The 21,122-nt window shown below is 59.5% G+C and overlaps 8 protein-coding genes across 8 annotated transcripts; 3 read left to right on the top strand and 5 right to left on the bottom strand.

Moving 5' to 3' along the window:
- Positions 1-194: 194 nt before the first annotated feature.
- On the top strand, positions 195-1,400 carry LMJF_35_2620 (conserved hypothetical protein; the record flags this gene model as incomplete). Its single annotated transcript, XM_003722607.1, has 1 exon — positions 195-1,400. The coding sequence occupies one exon, from the start codon at positions 195-197 to the stop codon at positions 1,398-1,400; it is 1,206 nt and encodes a 401-aa protein (XP_003722655.1).
- A 607-nt stretch (positions 1,401-2,007) lies between these two features.
- Positions 2,008-2,991, top strand: LMJF_35_2610 (hypothetical protein; the record flags this gene model as incomplete). Its single annotated transcript, XM_003722606.1, has 1 exon — positions 2,008-2,991. The coding sequence occupies one exon, from the start codon at positions 2,008-2,010 to the stop codon at positions 2,989-2,991; it is 984 nt and encodes a 327-aa protein (XP_003722654.1).
- A 1,300-nt stretch (positions 2,992-4,291) lies between these two features.
- On the top strand, positions 4,292-4,771 carry LMJF_35_2600 (hypothetical protein; the record flags this gene model as incomplete). Its single annotated transcript, XM_003722605.1, has 1 exon — positions 4,292-4,771. One exon carries the CDS (start codon positions 4,292-4,294, stop codon positions 4,769-4,771), a length of 480 nt encoding a protein of 159 aa, XP_003722653.1.
- Positions 4,772-5,584: 813 nt separating this feature from the next.
- LMJF_35_2590 (conserved hypothetical protein) lies at positions 5,585-6,427 on the bottom strand (the record flags this gene model as incomplete). Its single annotated transcript, XM_003722604.1, has 1 exon — positions 5,585-6,427. The coding sequence occupies one exon, from the start codon at positions 6,425-6,427 to the stop codon at positions 5,585-5,587; it is 843 nt and encodes a 280-aa protein (XP_003722652.1).
- A 997-nt stretch (positions 6,428-7,424) lies between these two features.
- LMJF_35_2580 (conserved hypothetical protein) lies at positions 7,425-8,000 on the bottom strand (the record flags this gene model as incomplete). The annotated part of the gene is made up of 1 exon (XM_003722603.1): positions 7,425-8,000. The coding sequence occupies one exon, from the start codon at positions 7,998-8,000 to the stop codon at positions 7,425-7,427; it is 576 nt and encodes a 191-aa protein (XP_003722651.1).
- A 1,443-nt stretch (positions 8,001-9,443) lies between these two features.
- LMJF_35_2570 (conserved hypothetical protein) lies at positions 9,444-10,097 on the bottom strand (the record flags this gene model as incomplete). The annotated part of the gene is made up of 1 exon (XM_003722602.1): positions 9,444-10,097. One exon carries the CDS (start codon positions 10,095-10,097, stop codon positions 9,444-9,446), a length of 654 nt encoding a protein of 217 aa, XP_003722650.1.
- Positions 10,098-12,991: 2,894 nt separating this feature from the next.
- Positions 12,992-15,487, bottom strand: LMJF_35_2560 (putative cytochrome P450 reductase; the record flags this gene model as incomplete). Its single annotated transcript, XM_003722601.1, has 1 exon — positions 12,992-15,487. The coding sequence occupies one exon, from the start codon at positions 15,485-15,487 to the stop codon at positions 12,992-12,994; it is 2,496 nt and encodes an 831-aa protein (XP_003722649.1).
- Positions 15,488-18,246: 2,759 nt separating this feature from the next.
- On the bottom strand, positions 18,247-19,614 carry LMJF_35_2550 (putative RNA binding protein; the record flags this gene model as incomplete). Its single annotated transcript, XM_003722600.1, has 1 exon — positions 18,247-19,614. One exon carries the CDS (start codon positions 19,612-19,614, stop codon positions 18,247-18,249), a length of 1,368 nt encoding a protein of 455 aa, XP_003722648.1.
- Positions 19,615-21,122: the final 1,508 nt, after the last annotated feature.

The following is a 21,122-nucleotide window of genomic DNA, read 5'->3' as shown; positions in this document are numbered from 1 at the left end:
TTTCGTGCCACCGTTGTGCTTGTCTTTCTCTCCTTCGGACTCCTTTATCACACACGCACATCCACAGTCACCACAGCTGCCTGCGGAAGCCGCGCACGGGAACTGCCAAACCAGCGCTCGTGGTTCTTTATGCCGCCGTGCATCAGGCAGCGTTCGTTCGCGATTGTACAAGTGCTTCCGCAGATACGCAAGACATGACGGATTCACCACCAAAGCTGACCCCGCCGCCAAACGGGAGCGCGCTGCTGCGGGAGAACCTCTTCGAGGAGAAGACGGATGACGACGATGGCGAGCTGCTGAAGCGGCGCGAGCCGACGATGCTGCTGAAGGGAACAAAGCTCATTGCCCCTCCCTCGGACGGCACGAAACGCTACACTGTCGTCTTCGACCTCGATGAAACCGTCGTGTACGCGAGGGACGGCCCCCTCTACGCACGCGCGTACCTGAAAGACCTTTTCCGCTTCATGAAGGACGACTTCGAGGTGATTGTCTGGACCGCAGGCGAGCGCGACTACGCCAAGTGCATTCTCGAAGAGATCAATGAGGACCACATCATTCAGCACCTCGTCTACCGGCACAAGAAGTGGTTCCGCGAGGAGGACTACACAAAGGACCTGCGACAGCTCGGCCGCGACCTGAACTACACCCTCATGATCGAGAACACACCCGACTGCGTGCGGGCAAATCCGGAGAACGGCATCATCGTGGAGGACTTCGAGGTGCTGCCAGAGACGACCGAGGAAGAAGGCTCGATGCCGGCGACGCCGGTGCCTACGCCCCCGCCGGCACAAGCAGCGGAGGCGACCGCGACAGCGGGGGAAGCTAAGGACAGCGCCACGCCGCAAGCCAGCACAACCGCCGCACCGAGGCCGGCACTGGAGAGCGGAGGCGGCGGCAGCTCCCAATCACCACTGCGGCGGCGCCGCACAACCGATCGCACGCTGTTTCTGTTGCGCGAGCTGTTGCAATCGCTTGTGAAGAGCGGGGAGACGGTGCCTCGCTTTCTTGCCTCGTGCGAGCTGCTCTCACGGCAGACGGTAACTGGTTCGGATGGCAATGACATCCCCATTTACCACCTCGGCACACGGCGGCGACGCAAGGATGCGGGGGTGCAGCGGAAACAAGTGCGAGTAAACCGGGACAGGGCGCCGCCAGCTGCTGCCCCGGGTGGGGTCCCTTTGCCTCCCTCGGACGCGTCGGCGGAGAGCTCAATGAACGAGAAGAACGTGTCTAGCGAGGACCGCGACGACTGCAACGACGTGGCGCACTCGAGCGGCTCGTCAGGGGACACACCACAGCTCTCCCCCGCAGGCGCACCGCGGCAGGGCGCGGACGGCCAAGTCGAGTGCGGACGTGCTGGAGGCGCAGACAATGAGGACAAAGGAAAACCGCATCCCTGATGCGTCGTCGCACACAAACACGCATTGTACGGTGCCCATGTTGCATGTCACGGCGTACTAATCTGCTTCTGTTTGGTTTGTCTCCGTCACACGCCACTTTTCGTCGTGCGCTTACGCAACTGCTGCCGCGCGCTCGGTTGCGCGTCAGACACGACAACTTCCCAAAGAACGATGAGAAAAAGAACCAGACACAGGTATATCTGAATGTCAACATGCGTTGAGACAATGAAGGTGTCGAGGCTGGCCCAGTCACACTGCTCGGTAGGCCCACCGTCTTTTGCGTCACTATCGTGCACGCATGTAACCTTCTAGCTTCTGGCTCTGTCCGTCACGCCTCTTCGTGTTCCTCCCCCTCCACGTTAGCGGCCTTCGCAGGCTCGCACCTCCGCATCAAGGCCCATCTCCTCGGGGTGCCTCCGTTCACAATCTAGTAGTTACACCTCGCGTGGCTGCCGCATGCAGCACTGTGATGTGTGGTCACACGTCTCATCCGTATATGGAACTTTCTCCCCACCATCCCCCTCAGCACCACCCATTTCCCTCCACACCCCAACAACAGCCGCCTCCGCTCAGCTGTAAAACAAAAAAAAAAACACGCGCGAAAACAATGAAGCTGGAGCCGCGCGAGCGTCGGCCGCGGTCGGACTACATTCTAGACAACGCAGCTGCGTTGCAGCTGGGCAAGCTCTACCTCGGCTGGGGCCGCAGCAAAAGACGCTCGAAGCCCAAACTCGCAACACCCGCCGCTGTGTCGAAGCCGAAGACGGCGCCGGTAAAGGCTTCCACGAAGACGACAAACAAGGCAGCGGCGGCAGAATCGTCGCAAGTGTCGGAGAAGGCAGCGACGGTAGCGCCACGCACGCCAGCAAAGCAAGTACCCGCGAAGCACGCCACAAGTGCAACCCCAGTAGCAAAACGTCCTCGTGGAAGGCCGCGCAAAACGACATCACCGGCTGCGGTCGTCAAGAGCATGCCGCCCAAAACCAGAACCCGCGGACGTCCCGCGACGACACCAGCGAAGGCACCGCGAAAGGCGGCCACTCGGGATCGGGTGCCATCCCGCAAGAACCCGAACCCGGTGGTGAAGTCGATCTCCTCGAAGGTGGTGGCTGCGGCGACGGCCGCGGCGGCGGCCGTGAGTGCCAGCGCCAAGGTACCAGCCACGCCGCTGCCGCACACTCCTCGCAAGACCGCCAGGGTGCTCGCCACGAAGACTGTCGTGCAGCAGTACCACCGTCGAAGGGCAAACAGCAAGGTACCACCAGTGATCCCCAACCCGGTGCCTACACCGGCACTCTTGCTTGGCGCAGCAGAGCAGTGGGTCGGCAGCGACGACGTAACCGTGCTCGTGCGCACCATGAACGGGACAAGCTTCCGCCTGGCTTGCACCTCCGAGTCGACCCTGTGGGAACTCAAGCGTCGTATCCTGGAGGTCATTATGCCATGGACTGCATCGGCGTCTCCAGGCTCGATGGTGCGCTTACCGATGCTGGTCATGAACGGACGTGCGCTGGGGCCAGAGACTGCCACGCTAGCCGCGCTGCGCTTCTCGGCGGAGTCGACGGTCTACTGCTTTCCCGAGCCGAACTGAGCCGTGTCCGCCGATAGCGGCTCACCACCTAAACTTGCACCTTTCCCCGTTCGCCCCACCCCCCACGCCGTGAGCAACGATGCCTCCGCCCCGCACTCCCGCCTGCGCGCCCCCTCCCGGGGGGACGCCGTCCTTGGGGCGAAAAAAAAAAAACTGCGGGCGCGCGGTTCCCGCTGGCCGCCTGGGCACCCCTTCCCCGCGCCGCGATAACTCGCCCGCCCTGGCCCCGTGGCGGCCGCGCCTAGGGGGCACTGCCCCCGCCCGCAGGCCCCAGGGGCGGCGGGGGGCGGGGCCTGCGGCTGGCGGCACGCCGAGGGGGCCGGGGTGCACGCGCAACCACCGCCACCCCCCCCCCACCACCACCACCAGGACACCGCCCCGCAGCCCTGAAGGGCACGCGTGTGGAGCGCCTCCTGCCTCCACATGCTCACGGCCGTGTCCGGACTGTCGCGGCAACATGCGGGCAAGCCATCCGGGCACGCCACCCTCCTCCCCCAGGCCAGAGCGCCGTCTTGAAGCAGGCCGCGGGATGCCGCAACTGCGAGCACTGCGCGCAGGCGCTGTGGAGCGCAGCTGGCACGGCGTACCACACCCAGGCAAAGCATCCGGCGGTCAGCGGTGCGCGAGGGAGGGGCGCGAAGCGGCGCATGCCGATCACCCCCCGGCGAGCATGCCTGCGAAGCATGCGGCAGCCCCTCTACATCCCGACGGGGTGGGCTGATGAGGCGCAGACGCCGGAAGCATGACGAGAGCACCACCGAGCCCTGCAGACACCCATGCGACGAGTCACCGCGCCACATCACGGAATAGCGCGACTTGCAGCGGCTCTGGGCGGAGGAGGACAACACGCAGGCCGGGTCTCAGAGGGCCCCCTGCCCTGCGGCTGTCCCACCTCCTCGTCGAGCTCGTGCGGCGTGCACGGTGGCGCCGCCCTCTGTCCCGCGCGGCGACAGAGACGCCGTCGCCACTGCCCCTGTGGAGCGCAGGACGCTGTACGCGACCCGCTTGGATCGAGGCATGCGGACCCCAGTGTGGGGTCCGTCTGGCGCCCGAGGCGCGTGGCTCGATTTTGCGGCAGGGCGGTGTGTCCTTGACGACCAGAGTGTAGCCGTGGTGCCGCAGAGGCGGGTGAGCTGTGGTTGTGCGTGCACTTCCGTTTGTGGAGTAGTTCCCGGTAGGTTGGACACGTTGATGAATAAAAGAATAGCCGAGGAGGTCGTCTTGTGTATATATAAGCAAGGGGGTGAGGCGCGGAGGCGCTGCGCTGAGTCTGAATCAATATGCAGCTTCGTCGTCACGTATGCGTCCACGCTGCGTAGCGCTGTTGCATGTGGCCGGTCGCCGTGCTGAGGTAGGCCGAGTCGATGCCCCAGACAATGCGGATAGCAGAGCCGGTAATCTTTGTGGCGTCGTCGTACGAGTGCGCTTCCGTCGTCGGCTTTGGGCTGACGCTGGTGAGCATGTAGTGGTGCAGTGGGGTGTCGTGCGGCACGCCCACGATCTGAAGGATGGTGGCCGCCATCAGGTCTGTGGGGTCCTTGCCGGCGGTGCCGTAGAACAGGATGGATTGCTGCCGCCCGTCTGCACGGAAAGGGGTGCTCGTCAGCAACTGCAACAGCTGCGCCAGCTAGTGGCTTCAGTTGCCGATATGGTGGCGGTGCGTGGGGTGGACGAGGTCACGCATGCACTCTGGCGTGGCCTCCGTTTCGGGCTCCCACAGGCTCCGCCCATCGACCCCTCCCACAATCAGCTGGAGCACGTGCTCAGTGTTCCGAAATGAGCACGACGTGTGAAAAACCTTGTCTCAACTGCGGAAATCAAAGGTGTAGGTGAGGTGCCGCCGCTCTGCGAGGACCTACTGTGCGACAACGTTGTGGTAAGGTGTGCAGGCTGTCGCTTCGGAACCCAAACCCTTCGCAAACTCAACGCCCGCAGGTGGTTGCGTAGCCTCCGAGACCGCGCAGGTTCGTGAGGCCGGGCAGGTTTGAGAGCGCGTTTCATGGGTGCGTACGAAGAGGCAGATGCTATGGTCGATCCCGCACAGCAATGGAGGACGCGATGACGACGAAGCACGAGCAGCAAAAGAGCGGCCAAGTGAAAGCATCAAGGTAAACAGTGTCGGTGAACGAACCGCGAGAAGGGCGCAAGAAATAGGCAAGCGGAGGCAACAGGCATGACCAGTATTGCGAAAACGAAAAGACGCAAACGTGCGCGTAAGCACCATCATCCGAGCCGTTCGCGGAGATGCTTAGTAGAGCAGCACCGCAGTATCCGCAACGGCGCTGTATCGCTCACCCCTTTTTCTTTTCCATGCCCGTTTCTTCAAGCGATCGAGACCGGCAAGAGCAACCGCCATCTGCACCAACCACACACATGTGTCACACCACCACACACAGGCAGATCACATGGCGGGGACTGTCGACAAGAACAAAAAGAGAGGGGAGAGAAAAAAAAAGGAGCACGAAACAGCGGCAGCAGTAGAAGCACGCGGCGTCAGAGAAAGTTGCTCTGTGCACGCAAGCTCCACACACACACACACACACCGTCGTCCTCGTGGGTCCGTGTGAATCTTTTCCTCAAGGAACGCCACCGACTAGACATAGTAGTCGAAAGGGATGCGGCTGCGTCCGATGGGGCTAAACAGGCGGCGAAGAAGATTGACACAGTATTTGCCGCTCCTCGCCTCCGCTACAGGAACGACACCAGGTGGCTGCTCCCCCGACTGCGTCTGCTGCCGCTGGGTGCGCATCGTCTCCTTCACGGTGGAATTGGAGGCGCTTAGCATAATGTAGCGACCGGCACACGGCATCACCAGAATCGCACCTATGACCGCGGCCACAATGCAGAGGGTGCACGAGGCAGCCAGCCAGATCAAGTGCGGCCGTTCGTTCGCTGGCTTGAAGTCCGTCGATACGAGGATGATAAAGGAACGGATAAGGATATAGAGCACCAGGAAACTCGTAATGACAAAAAAGCCGCCGAAAAAACGGAACGTCCGCTTCCCCACGCAGCTGCCGATGATACCGCAGTGGTGGTCAAACTCCTCCACGCAGACGTCGCAGAACCGGCAGTGTGTACTGCGTGGTGGCCGAATGATGTGGCACGTTGTGCACACCTTGCACAGCACAGGCTGCCCGCCCACCGTGACGGCTGTCGACTGCGTTGGCTGCTGCGACTGCGGGGCTGGCGGGATGACGCCGGGGTCGAGGGTAACCGACAGTGTCAGGCACGTAACTGATATAGTGGTGAAGAGGGCCGTGAAGACGTAAGTGAGCCACTCCCCGCGCGGCACGACGACCGTAACGAAGAGGGTCGTGAAGAACAGAATCGGCAAACCGACGAAAAGGGCATGCCAGCTCTCGGCGGTCACCACGCAGCACCACACAATGCGCAGCCGGCCGAGCGCTCGTTTCGTCGTGCCGGGCGGCAGGTGCATGGTTCCATCGTACACGTTTTTAAGCCTCCGTGCAGGTACGGCAGAGGGTGGCACATCAACGAAGGCGCACGAGGGCGGCGCCTGGAGGCACGGCACGGGGGCAGGCGCAAGCGCACCCACCTGCGGCACCGCATCCGGGGACGCCAAGGCAGCAGAGGCAACAGATGAAAAGCAGCAGCTGTCATAGGCAGGTTCCTGGGCACTCGCACACGGCGGTGCATTTGCGTCGGTGCTCTCGCCGGTTTCGAGGAAAGCGCAGCGGTCACGACTGCCATCGTCCGTGACGTTGATGGGAGCAGCGATTTCCTCTGCGCCGTGTGGCGAAGAGGTGAGGTGCGCGGTGGTGGAGCGCTCATGGGCCGCGCTAACCTGCACAGGAGACGATGTGCGCCTCAGCATATGGCCAGCTAGGCAGGAAGGCGAGGCGAGAAGAGCTGCAGAAGGTGCGGAGTGTGATCGCTTGAGAGGCACCGCGGTAGCGCGCTTGAGAAGAAGGTGCGCTCGAATACCCGCTTTCCTCGCCCACCGCACAGCAAAGGTGAGAGGGTACGAAAGGCGCGCGCGCTGTTGGGCGAAGTAGATGGATGCACGCAAAACGCCATGCCCACCCCAATCGAAAGACAGGAAAAAAAAAAGGGTGGGTCATACGAAGGAGAGGCAGAGTCGGCATAGGGAAAAGTGGGGCACCAACTTGCGTGTGAGTGAGCACCGTAATGCCGTACAAGCGATCCAGTGGGAAGCGACGAAAGTCTGATAGGTCTACAGAGAACGTCGTGTGCCCTTCCGGTAGCAACGACGACGACCACCACCACCGCCCCCTCCTCAGCCCTTTCTCTTGGCGAGGAGAGGGTAGTCGCAAATGCCGCTCCTCTTGTATCGCGCATTTGTGCGCCTGTTTTCACGTTGTGCGCCGCCGCCTAAGCGTCGGACGATGACGAGCCCCGCACTTCATTACCGCTACCTAAGGTGCACCGCGCCACACACATCCGTCACATCATTACGACAACCGTCCCGCGAGCTTCTGAGAAGCAGTGGCCTTGGCGACTCGCTCATGCTCCAGCTCCTCCTCCAGCGTCTCCACATCAAAGCCGAGCCCGCGCATCTCCTGCAAATACCGCTGCGTCGGGTCGTCATGCCCCTCAGCGTGCGCGGCGCGGGGAGCCTCAACACCTGGCAGCGCGTCCGCCTGGCGTTCCTGCTTTTTCTTCTTCATCGCCCACATGAAGGCGGCGACACCGACAGCACACATGACGAAGGCGCGCAGCCCGCGAAACGCTACTTTCTTCAGGATCTCCGTGTTCTCACTGAAGGCCTGCTCGCCCAACTCCTGCGCGAGCCGCACCTGCTCTGCCGCCTTTGCGTCCAACTCGGGTGCAGCCTGTGTCTCGCCAGCTGCAGACGGCTTTGCTGGCGAGCGACTGGCCTCTGCAGATCCAGTCGCAGCTGCTCGTAACGACGAAGCCTCTCGGCGCGGCACCACAAGCGCGGGGCTCGCGTGCGAGAAGGGTACAGCGAGGCGCGCCACACCGCCCGCAGAGCAGCGCCGCAGCGCGCTCGAGCAGAATCGTTGCATTTTTTCACGATACAGCCAATCAAAACACACACAAAAACAAACAAAACGGCAAGCTGCGCGTCTTCTCTGCTCAGCGGCGAGTGGCACCGAGCCAGCCCGAACTCCTCGACACACGAAAAGGAAAAGAGCCCGGGAACAGAGCGCAGAACCGGTAAGGATGACAAGGAGTGAAGCCCACCACGCACCGTGGCACTTATGAACAAAACAGCTCTTTGATCAGCTCTGCAAGGCGTCGTGGCGAGTAGCACCAGTGATGGGTCGGAGGGAGAGGGAGCGATCACCAACGCGCCCAAAGAGAAAAACAGAAGGACGAAGCCCCTGCAGAAGTACCAGGTCCATCAGAGCCATGGGGGCGGCAGGAGAACGAGACGCAAGGGAGGCAAAGAAGTACATGATAAGGGACGGGAGGGAGGTGCCGCACGGTGTTCTCTGCAGAGGCCTAAGCCAGTATGAAGCGCACCGTCGGTGAGCTCTCGGTCGTGTCCACAACGGGTATGAGGCAAAGGTCGTCAGAGGCCCTCCGCCACTTTTTGCTCACGCATGCACGTGCGTGTTGTTGAACGACGTGCATTCGGAGGAGATCGCGCTCTGCCATCTCTCTTGCGTGCTCCGCTTCTCATCGGTTGCGTGTAGGTTGTTAGAACGGTAGGGAAACCTCCGCAGCGACGCCACATGCGTACGGTGCAGAAGAACATCACAATTACAGAGAGGGTACGGCCCTCGCCGTAGCATAGGTGGGCGGGTGCCTCGCCAATCCAAGAAGCCGCCCCGAGCTCGGTCTACGTCTATGTGAAGCACACGCAAAGAAAAGGATATGGCAACACAACCTCTAGCCGACAACACAAGGGACAGAGTAAAGTGATAACACTCTACAGGGCGGAGCGAAGAGAGGGAAAGCGAGAGAGGAAGCAAACTTGGCCTGGGCGCTGAGGCCTGTGCCAATCGATGAAGAAAACAAAACAGAAAACGGGGAGGCAGACGCGCATGTGTAACAGCGGTAGCCACCATCACCACCACCTTGCAGCGTGCTTCGGCTCGCGAATGCCACAAGCCGCACCTACCAGGAGAGAGGGATGGGTATCCGTGTTCTCACCTGTCCACGCGCGAGGTCATCCTACATGCTGCTCCCTGCGAGGGTGCCCGTTTCTTTGACTGTATGTGCAAGAGAAGAGAACAAGCACCGATGAGGTAGAGGCGCACGACGCAACCACAGAGGAAAGAAAAGGTTTACCAAGTCCCCAATGGCTGCTGCCACACGCCTCGCCACACACACACACACACACACACAGCAGCAGCATCAAACTCAACCCACTTGGGCTCTTCGGCAGCTGCAGGGCACGCAATCCACACGTTTCGAGCCGCGAACAAGAAAGACAGGGAAAACCAGTACGGATCCGTCCCACTGCGGCCAGTGCTGAGGCGGGCCATTCGCCTTCACATTGCTTACCAGTCATCTGTAGACCTGAGGCCCGCGAGGTGACTTACGCTGCTCGTGCGCCGCTTCGACACAGCGCGGTGCCGCAGCGCACGCTTTTCACTGTTGCTATTCCCCTCGCTCGTCACGGTAGCGGACGTGTTTGTCCTGAGAAGCGGACGGGCAGCGTGTCCATGCACGTGCGGGCTGCTTGTACGGCTGAGGGCACTAATAGACGCAACCCGGGTGATGGGCATGCCCGAGCGCCGCACAAACGCCGGGGGGGCGTTGAGGGACGGCGAGGGCCGGCGCGAGCTGCTCTTCTTCACCGAGGTGGCGCGCTCGTGTTCTTGCGCATCACCGTTGCTACTCGGGGGCGGCACGAGAGCGGAGGTCTCACGACGGAACGGGCTCTCATGTATGCTGGGCTGGCGCGTTGGTGTAGGTGGACGGTGAACTACGGCAATGTACTGACGCTGCTCCGCGATGGCGTCCACTTTGCGGCCGAGGATGGTGATGACCGACTGAAGATTGCGGCAATCTGCCTCGCGATCCGCCAGCTCATTGGTGATGAGTGAAAGCCGCTCCTCAAACGTCTCACGCTGGCGGCGCAGCTCCGCCTCGAATATAATCTTCTGCCGAAGCAGCTCTGAACGGAGGGCGTCTATGTCGTCTGAGCTCATTGAGATCTCTAAAATCGCTGGCGAGAGTTGTGAAGTCTGTCACGAGCACAGCTCTTCCGTCCTGTGCTGGCGGTATGCGTGGGTGCTGTAGAGTAGAAGGGTGAGGACGGGGGTGGGGGGAGTATCGCTGTGGGGAGGGGAAGGGGGCTTTCAATGTATAGACCAGCGAAAGACGCAGACACACACACGCACATCACCATCAACGTATCAGCGGGAATTGCAGCGCAAGCGCACTTTGTGTACACAGTAGATCACGATAGACACAAGATCGCGTGTATCTCTCTGGGTCCGTGTGTGTCCGTGCCGATAAGCGCTGTCGGTTGCACAGATCAGAAGCAAGCACAGGGCAGTCTGAAGTGGACCCGCCAGGAATGGGACAGGCGCAGTGCAGTGGAGGAAAGAGGTGGCGTAGAGGAGAGTGAAGCATACGTGCCAGCAGGAGCAAGAGAGAGAAAGAGAGCACGCGGGCAGCCTGTGGTCTGTGCTATTTCGCAAGGCTGATGACCGTCTTTTCAGCCCGCCATTTGCCTCGATGCGCGCGCATGCGTAAGGAAGGGGGGGGGAGGGTAAGCGATGCTCAGAACACTCCGAAATGAGAGCGTGCTGATATGCGTAGGGTGTGCATGCGACTACATTAGCTTTCCTTGTGATTTTACGCCTGCCTAGAGTCTTGCGTGGCCAACGTGGCGGTTAAGGACACTGTGGAACAACCAGTCCCCGACTCTCTCCTTCTCGTGGTGAAGCGACTGGGCCGAGAAAGTGCTGGGGGACGGAGAGGCAGGCAGTGGCGACAAGAGAGAGATCAGAAAGGAAAAACAGGGAGATCGCGTAGACAACGATACACGCACGCGCGCACACACATATACAAACAACAGCCTTACGAACAACGAGGCAGCACGGTGCCAAAGAAACAGAAAAGGACATGAAGACATGATCATCAGTATATGATACTCAAATTCGAACAGCAGCGAAGAAAATAGAGGGAGAAGGAAGAGCAATGAAAAGAAGCAGAACATACGGTCAGATTTACCGCGGCTATCGTCGTTGGATGGTGTGCCACAGAGAGCGAGCGAGGGAGAGAGAGAGAGAGACAGCGTGACGTTCGCGCTCTATCAGAAATCCAGTCACGTGCTGCGACGTGTGGTCGTCGAGGTGCAAATTTGCTGGGTTTCTGCTGTCAGCTGACTCAGGCATAAAGGAGACAAAGGAGGGTGGTGGTGGGGGGGGGCTAAAAGCACACCTACACCCCAGCTACGGAGGTGCTCCGCAAGTCTGTCCACGATGCGTCAGACGACGCTCTCCTACAGCCTTCGCTGACAGCTTCTCAGCAAGCTGTCGGATGACCATTCGAGAACAAATGGAGAAGAGGAAAAGAACACCCGAGCTGCGGATATGCCCGGCGAGGCACCGGCGCCAACAGTACCGCAAACACAGGTGCACAGATCGATGATGCTGTTCGCATGTCCTCTGAGCGACCAACATTGTCCTTCTTGGTGCTGTGTGTGTACATGTTACTTGTTTGAACTCACTGCCATTGCTCAGAGCAGATTGCATGACTGCCGCCGCCAGCATCATCATGATCGTCGCTGCTGAAGGGGAAAGTCACAAGCGCAAAGAAGACGGGAGTAACAAGAGGCAAGAGAACGGAGGCGATTGCACCACGGAGCAGCCGATGGGTTCCCATGGCCGATGACACCAACAACAGTCTCCGCGCGACACAAGCCATGAGTAGAACGATCTCAGAGAAGACTAAGCACATACACTCGATTTCCTACTTATGCTATTGCGCTTTGGTGGACCTCTGCCAACACCTCTCGCAGCATCCCGTTGTTCATGGACACACGAGCTGCCGCTGGCGTTTGCCTCTCGTCGTCTGCTGAGCGAAAGGGGGGAACACAAGAGTTCAGTCACAGAGAAGGGGAGTCGTGAGAAGAGGCAACGGCACCTGCACACACGGAAAAACACACGCGCACAGTAACGAACGCAAACGCAAAAAAATAAAAAATAAAAAGAGAGACAAAGCCACGAGGAGGACGATCGTGACCGCCCCATAAGCGACACGGTCGCGGAGGAAGACGGCCGAAGAGAAGGAAGAGGGGTTCGCTTGACTGCTGCCTCGAAGCAGCGGAAGAGCGCGTGCGCACACACACGCATACGCATACGCACATACACACAGGAAAGGAAATCACTCGGAAAAGCAAACCCGGAAGACAGAATGTGGCAGACGAGGAAGAGGGGGCAAGATACAAAGAGAAGTGGAGTTTAACAACGCCAGTGCGTGGTGAGGGAAGAGGCAAAGAAGATGAGTGAGCGGGTGGCGGAACGTAGGCGCCGACGCACATTAGCAGCCACACATGCGCACATCCACTTGCAGGGAGAGTGGGAGTACTGCAACAAGCACGGGGCCTGTGTGAGAAGAGCTAACGTGACCACTCGTCGTAGGAAAAGGAAAGGAGAATGCAAGGGAAAAGACGACACGCGACGAGGTGCAAAATCGGTGTTCCTTCCATTGTCGCGCACAGGCGCAGATGAAACAGCGACCAAGAGGGTCACACAGTCATCGCAGGACGCACACCACCACACAACAGCATAAAAAAACAGAAACGGATGAAACAAAAGGAAAAGGAGCACACATCATATGGAAAGATGACGCCGCCGCAGGGAGGGAGGGAGGGGCCGCGCGACACACAGAGGTGGGCGAGAAACATCCAACAAACATGGAAGTGGAGGCCCAATAAAACAAGCAAGCGCTGGGGCGACAGAACACGCAAACGAGGCGAGGTGATGGGGGTTTCAGAACGCGCGCCCCAGCTGCGCAACCTTCATCCGCACACGGGCACAGACAGAGACAGGAAAGCACTGAATGGGGAGGCAGAAGCCGACTGGGTCGATGCCTAGTACACATCCTTGAGATAGCGGTGGTCGCTCTCTAGGCGCCGGAGAAACTCAAGCGCCGCCAGGCGCGTCATGCCTCCACGGTCCTGCAGCAGCGCCACCAGTGCCCGGTCCACGTCCTTCGCCATGACAGATGCTTCACCGGACAAGAAGACAAGGCATCCGCCGCCGGCGGTGCTCGTGAGCATCTCGTAGATGAGATCCTTGTGCTTGTCAATGAGAGAGGTGACGTACCTCTTCTCCTCTTGATCTCTACTGAAGGCGCAATCAACGGTGGTGATGACAGAGGTGGGCAGTGGCTCCCACGAGTGTGTCTTGCTGCGGCGCGCCGCCAGCCCCGCGTGGGAGGTCGGGTGATCGGCGTCCCATTGCTTCATCTCGGCCGGCGCCATAGCCCAGCGCTGGACCTCCTCCTTTACAAAGTACTCCGTTTCGCGACGCTGCGCGCCGAAGAGGAAAACGGTCGGGCCGTAATGGGCCGCCGGTTGCTTTCGCATGATGGCCTCCTTCCTGTAGCAAAACCCTACCATCGCGGCAGCACCGGTGCCCGGGCCGATCATGAGCACCGGTCGCTTCTCTCCAATGCGCTGCGGCAGATGGAAGGTGGTGATGCGGACGTACGCAAATACCTCGTCTCCTTCCTCGACGCGATGGGCGAGGTAGGAGCTGGCCAGCCCGTCCGTGAGTACTCGCACGATGATCTCGACCTTGGTGCCGTGGGACATCCGGTCCGACGCGATCGAGTAGTAGCGCGGCTGCGTGCGTGGCATGACCTCGATGAAGTGGCCAAGCGGAATGCAGCAGCAGCTAGGGAACTTCTCGAGATAGTCCACGACTGTGCGCAGCTTCTTCGGTTTCCACGCAGCACAGCTGCCGGCAGCCGCCTCCTCCGCCTCCTCGGCGGGGAGGCGGAGAAGCTCAAGGAAAGCCTCCTGCTGGACCGGGTCAGCGCAGTACTTGGCGAGAACGCGCAGGGCCGACTTCTTTGGACGGCCGCACAGGTCCACGTAGCGTTGCAGCACAACGCGCAAAGGTACACGGGCCGGCAGTACGTTTCGGAGAATGCCGCGCGATGGCACCATCTCGCACAGCTCCACCGGTGTCTCCAGCTCGCCTGCTGGGATGGAGAGGGCCTTGGCGCACCGCGCCACCATCTCCGGCGGGTTCGTGGGAAAGATGCCAAGATGGTCACCGGCCTGGAACGAGATGCCTGTGCCGTCCGTCTCGAAGCAGAAACGGTAGACGCTGCTGCCGTCGCTGTCGCGCGGCGGCGACAGCTGCGTCTTCGTTACGAGGTGGATCCTTGTCGGGTTCAGTAGCGATGGCTCCAGCAGCACCGGTGGCGGCGGAAACGGGAGCGAGATGGGCGGAGCGCTCGTGCTCTCCGCCGCCACGGCGCTGCTCGGTGTTGCGGTTCTCAGGAGAACGCTACGATTCGGGTCCGCGTTGTTCGTGATGGCGGTCGCGCTCGGCGCTGCGGTGCCCTCGGCGGCTCCGCAGGGTCCCGCCTGAGGGACGGTGGACGTGGTCGCTGCCGTCGTCGCTGCGGTGGAAGACAGGAAGCGGAACTGGAGCTCGGGCTTTGGCGGCGCACGCGTGCCCGTTGTCATCTCCAGCCCACACTTCTCCTCCAGCGCAAGCATCACCTTCTCCTGCCAATCATCGAAGACGTCTTCCTGCATGCCGTAGCGGGCGTCGCCGAAGCCGACACGATGCACGTTGATGCCGCCACCCTTTTTGAGAAGAGTGTTCGTGTCGGTGGCGGAGCGGCAGTAGTACTTGTAGGAGCTGTCACCGAGCCCGAACACTGCGTAGTAGATGTTTTTGAATGGTGCCTCCTCGGTAGCTGACGACGGCGCCGCACCTGCGGTGACGGCACTGGACTGGGCAGGTACCTTGGCTGTGGTAGCTCGCCGCACCGCCGACTGCATTTCCTGGAAGAGAGCCATGAAGTTACCGGTCGGTTCGCCCTCACCAGCAGTTGCAACAATGAAGATGTACACCAGCGGCGGACGTGGTGTGTTCGCTTCCTCTGGAGTCTTGCGACTCTCCTTCTTGGCGGCCCTGGTGCTGGCGGACGCTACCTTGATGGGGTGAAACAGCGGCACGTTTCGCTTGTTGTGGTACAAGTAGTCCTCCATGTACGCCCACCGGCTAGGATCGATGAGCGCGGCCTGGACGCCGCGGTCGCGCAGTGTCATGACAAAGCCCTTCGCCAGTCCCTCGGCATTGCCAGACTCGCTGCCGTAGATAACCTTCACGGCCGCGGCCTCGTCGTCGAAGTCGGCGTCGCTAATGTCCGCTGAGTCCGGCGAAGCACTGCCACCGTTCAAGAACTGGGCATGCGCCTCCCGGGCCGCCTTTATTTGCTTCGCGTAGCGCTCCGCAAACTCGCTGCGCTCGCGCTGCACTCTCCACTGTCGCATCAGAAGCACCGCGGAGGTGGCGCCAAGCACCAACGCTCCTGCCAGGGCCACGTACCGCTTTTGCACCATTATGCTCGTTTAGTCGCGTGACGTGCAGATAAAGAGAACGAAAAGATCAACAAAACAAAAGACGACAACTTCGGTGGCGCTCGTTGCGGCGTCGCCGCCTCTTGTGAGGCTCTGTGTGTGCGTAACCGCTGGAAAGAGAACACGGCGTTGACGAGGGGGACAAAGACAAACGCAGCAGAGAGCCCGCCGCAGGACTACACAAGAGAAGCAGCGCGGTGAATGCCCTCGTTATTCTTTCACCTGTTTGCTCTGACTTGGGTCAGACACCTCAAAACAACGCCCTCCCCCTCCCCCACCACCCGCGCGCCAAAACAAAAACGACAGAGCAACACCCACAAGAAATCTTTAGAACAACCCGTCGCACGTACGGGGGATCCGGGAGAGCCTTCACCTCGTAAAAAAAAAACGACGTGTATAGAAGCCGAACAGGAGGCGCAAATCTTGTCCACGAGAAACGAAAAAAAGAACAAGGAAATCGAGAACAGCCAAGCAGCTGTCGGCCAGAGAGGGAGCGTGAACGCCACACACAGAAACACAGGGCAGGGTCGGCGCAAACGAACCAAACAAACGAAGCGAAATATGCGACGCTGGTTGCTCCTCCCCACTCCCCGTCCAGCAGCGAAGTAGATCTCAAAGGTATTGGCAGAGCGACGGCGCGTCGACGGAGTTAAAGGGCGGTGCCCGACTGGGGAAAGCGAACAAGAAAAAAAGAAACAAAGAGCGTCTTAGCTTAACAACAACAACAAAACAACAGAAAGAGCCGATTCGCAGCGCGGCAAATTCACCGCCGCTGACGCCACGCGAGAAACACCGATAAAAATGAAATCGATGTGAAAGACAATGATGGCAGGTGCTCGGTCGCGAGGAGTGGTGGGGAGGGGAGGGGGGAGGAGAGGGGGAGTAGGCGAGTTGGAAAGATAGAAAGCGCCGCACACACCAAGAGAACAAGAAATTGGTACACCCCCCCCCTCTGAACAACAAAAAGGAAAAACAGAGAGAAGAGAGAAGGGACGAGTTAGGAAACGACAAAATCAAAGGAAAGCCAAGGAGAAGTGATGATGAAGAAGGACACCTAATTTTAGACGTCAATCTTTTTTTTTCTTGTTTCTGTTCACATGCAAACCGTTAAACGCCAAAACAAAAGGAGAACACGCACACGCACACACACAAGAGTGGTCGGGCGGGATGGGCGTGAGCAAAATCGACAACAGAGAAAACAGCAACGACAAGGAAAAAAACGAAAAGAGGGCTGGTGTGAGAGAGCAGCGTCTCTCGTGGTGAGTCGTGCGGGAGTGAGTAGTGAGAAGGACAGAGGCAGAGACGCAGAGCCGGAGATAATCTTTTGAAGAGAAACCACACAAACAAAACGATCTATTTAGGTTATAATCTCCGGTCGAACAACAACGAACAAAAAAGAGGAACAAGACAAGCAGATATGACCCCGTTCGCGCGTCTCTCCTTGTATACATGTATATATATAGAGAGAGAGAGAGATGTATTACGTAGACTGGGTGCTTCGCGAGGAGGAGCGGTTTACAGTGGAGATGTAAGTGGGGAGAACGAGTGCTTCTGTGCAAGGAGGCAATAACGACACTCTGCGGCTCCTCCTAGTGGTGGTCGTCGAGTGCGATACCGCTGCTGCGTGTTCGCAGGGTTGTTAGTGCTCTTGTCGTGTGGCAGAGAGAGAGAGAGACACGGGAGGCCGAATGCAGGGGAGAGAAAGGCAGCAGTAGCGGTAGCGGATGCGCCCGAGAGCCGACAAGCGCTCACAAATGACTTACAAGAGGGCAGAGATGAAAGATTGGGGGAGTGAGGCGGGGTGGGGGAGCCGACGACCCAAGCAAAGAAGATAGACAACGAGGCAACGAACAAGGCTGGTTCAACAAAAAGGGAAAGACAGTTTGTCAGGCGCTTCCTCGTCATAGTGTTGAGAGGTGAGTCATGGAAAGAGGAGAGAGACGGTAGATGAGGTGGGCACAGGCACACACAAACAAACAAACAAACAAAAAAAAGAGGAGGAAAGCGCCGGAGGAGTTGAAGAGGCATAAAGTCGAAGTCCAGAGAGGACGGAGTCTTCGAAGCAGTTTGTGTGCGTGTGCGTGTGCGTGTGCGTGTGGGGGGGGAGGGGGGGGGAAGGTGTCTTGTAGCCCCTGTGTTTCTCAACAGCAGCCGAAGAAGGTACTATACGCCATGCGCATCAATCGCGTGGCGGCGATGAGGTCTGTCTCGTATGCGGCTTGAGAACGAAGGGGCAGCAGCTACGGCGTCCAAACGCACACGGCTCTCCATAAACTCTAGATCCGCCTGGTGCTCCCCTTGTTCACACCACGAGCAGCAAGCCGCTGACGGATCGTGAAGAAGAAGTGCACACGTAGGACACGAGAGAAATTCGTCATGCTGCTGTCACCACAGGTTTTGCTTCTTGCTTCTTTATATCGTAATTAGTTGCACTCCTTTAACCGAGGTCAAGACGCATGATTTCTTAACAGAAGCAACGCAGGATACCACCATAGATGACCTGCTTTACACGTTACACGGACGGCCGCGCTTCGCACCTCTTCTCACGCCGGGTGATGGCCTCTGTCATTCGTAGGATATACATACCGCGCATCTCAAAGCCTGTCCCTCTTCCTTTTTTTCGGCTATCAAAGCATGACTGTTCAAGTCATCTGTCGTTCCTATCTCGCCGAGCTCACTCGGTGCATTGGCGGCCAGCCACCACAGTTCAGCTCCAGCTCGTCTGCGCGCGGGGGGTGCCCTTACTTCTCTGGATTGCGCGTTTTGCGCTTCACTGGCGCGCGTGGGCCGCGCGGCTTGAACTCTACCTTGCCCTCTACCAGCGGCCGCAGGTCCTTCGGCATCTTGCGCCGCGGGTTTGTCGTTAAACCTGCCCACGAAGGAAGGTCGGAGTCGGTGCGCGGTTTCTTGAAGTTGGAGTAGCCTGCGCTGCCTCTACTGCCACCGTCACCGTCGCCTCCGCTGCGAGATCGTTTGCACGCCTCTGCACCACCACGGCCGCCGGCGTGCTCACTGCGTCGCTTCTCGCGTCGGCTCTTCGTCGCCACCTTCACCTCCTTTGACTTGTTAACGTGCACAATGCGCAGTTCGCGCCCGTTGAGCTTGTCGCCGCGGGTCTCTATGGCAGGTTGGACAGATGAGGCGTGCATGAACTCAACGTACCCGAAGCCCTTGCAGTCGCCTGTCTCGCGATCCCGCACCAGGCGGACTCGCTTCACATCTGCGATGCCGTGCTCCTGAAAGAAGCTCCACACATCCTCCTCCGTCGTGTTGTAGGCCACGTTGCCCAGGAAGATGGACGTCTCCGGCGGGTACGCACGACTCTCAACGTCCATCGTTGTCACGACTATGTGGCGGTTGTGGAAGATTAGCCCGTTCTTTTCCAGGGCCGATGCGATAGATTTGGCTGAGTCGAAGAGGACGTACGCCGTTGCACTGTATTTGGCATCCTTCTTGATTTCGCCGCGCAGTACACGCACGGCGCGACCCATATTTTGGTGCTGCTCGTCGAGCTCCTCTAGCGCCTGGCAGCGGATGCGGACCGCCGTGATGCTGCCGCACGACTTGAAAATCTTCTCCACATCGCGCTTGTGGATGGTGTTGGGCAGATTGCCCACGAAGACAGTGCGTGCGTCCTCCTCTTCGTTGGAGTGCAATGCGTGCCGGAGCACCTGCTTCTTCGAGCGCTTCCGGCTGCGGCGATCCTCCTGGGCGGCGAGCTCTTTTTCCACCTCCTTTGTGTCGAAAACGGTCTCGAAGAGACTTTTCTTTTTCTCACCCTTATTTCCGATACCGCTGGCGTCATCGGACGAGGACGAGATAGTGGCGGACCGTACCACCTCCGCCACCGCGGCGCTCCTGTCGCTCTGCCTCGGCTGCCCCTTCCGACCCTTGCCGGCCGCGCCACTGGAGTCGTCGACGGCGCGGGGTTTGGCTCGTTTCACCTCCAGCTCGCGCAGCATCTTGTCTTTCTCACGCCGAGTGAGCTTCTTCACCTGCGGCGCCGTAGCGAAGAGGTCGACATTGCTCTTCTGGAGGGGCTTGAAATCAAAGGCGGGGGCAGCGGTCGCCACCGAAGCAGCAGCAGACGTGCACGAAGAGTCCGCCATGTTCCTTGATTGAGCTTGCCGTTTGGCGATAGGCCTGGTGTGCTAGAGGGTCCTGAGCGTGGATAAGTGAAACGTGTAGCGATTACACAGCTGCACGCGCAAAGCAGAGGTGTCAGAGAGAACGAGAGGCGTGGCGTACACGATGAAGCACAGCGGCGCCACTATGGCACCGCCGAGCAGACGTTACAGACAAGAGAAGGAAACGGAGAAGATACGAAGAGAGAGAGAAAGAGAGAGAGGCAGCTATCACCAGCGGAATGAGCAGGATACAGGAACCAGGGTCTCGTCCACTTCACGAGGACGCTGTCACTTCTGCGTTTCTTCCACTCCTCATGACCCTCTTTTCCTCCTTTTCCTCTTCATGAAGCACTGCCGCACGTGAGTGGCTGTATTGTTTCAGCCACCGTGTGGTGCTGCGCGCGACATACGGACGCAGACAGTGAGTACATCACCTTCAGGGGATTCTCGGGATCCGTTACTGTTTTTGTTTGCGCCTGCTCCATGCCATGGTCTATGCACGGTCCCGAATAAGACGACTTGGGCACGTCCAAACCATGGCGGAATGGCGAAAGATGTAGCACAGCGATGACAGCCTCATCCACGAGCGAAGCTACGGTCTTCTTCAGTGGAATAAGACAGGAAGCGGGAGTAGATCACAGAGGCAGCGCCGCCGCGAAGCACACACACACACACACACACACACACACACACACACGTATACCAAACGAAATACGCGCACTGTTGGCGGGGTGAAGAATCGGTTAGTCCCTGGGAGGGAAATGGGGACGAGAGAAGGGAAGCGGGGCACATGTCCGAAAAGGCGCAAAGGAGCGGCAGGGTAGTGCAGCCTGGATAGACCGCCGCTGCCCCTCACAGACTCACACAGACCCTGCGTTGCTTCCTCATCCTCACCCACCCTCAAGCGGAGAGCCGTCGAAAAGGCCGCTCGCTCTTGTTCGTTGCGGTTGCCGTTGTGTGTGTGTGTGGGGGGGGGGAGAGAGCGTTTGATCGCGCAGGACGGCGCATGACCCTACATTGAGCGCGACAGAAACTCCGACTTCGTTGACAAGAGTTCTTCTTCGCACCTCGCTGCCTGCAGCGTATCTGCGTGACGCCGCCCTTCGCCGTTTCTCGTGCGTGAATGGGGTATAGCCCGCGCGGGTAGGGTCAAGGGCCGCTGCCTGGCTTCGACAGCACCTCTTTCAATCACGGCCTGCCGGACATCAGCTAGTCTCGCGGCCAGCATCAACAGAGACCCCTGCGCGCTACGCATCATACGCTGAAATGGCCGTTCGCCATGGTAGTAAAACAACACGTTAGCGCAGTGCCGCGCGAGTCCCCTGGCGCTGCACTTGTGTGCGTCTGCTGCCAGGACTTCTCAGCGGTAGCGCCTACGTGCTTCCTCCGCAACAGGAACCTGCGCACGGGAGCGCTGCAGGAGTACCATGCGACTGTTTCGTCTTCCCAAAGGATGGACTCCACACACGTTCCCAATGGTTGCGGCATGG

This window comes from Leishmania major, chromosome 35 (genome assembly GCF_000002725.2).
Source record: "Leishmania major strain Friedlin complete genome, chromosome 35".
NCBI classification, from domain to species: Eukaryota; Euglenozoa; class Kinetoplastea; order Trypanosomatida; family Trypanosomatidae; genus Leishmania; species Leishmania major.
This window is presented reverse-complemented; position numbering and strand designations above follow the sequence as displayed.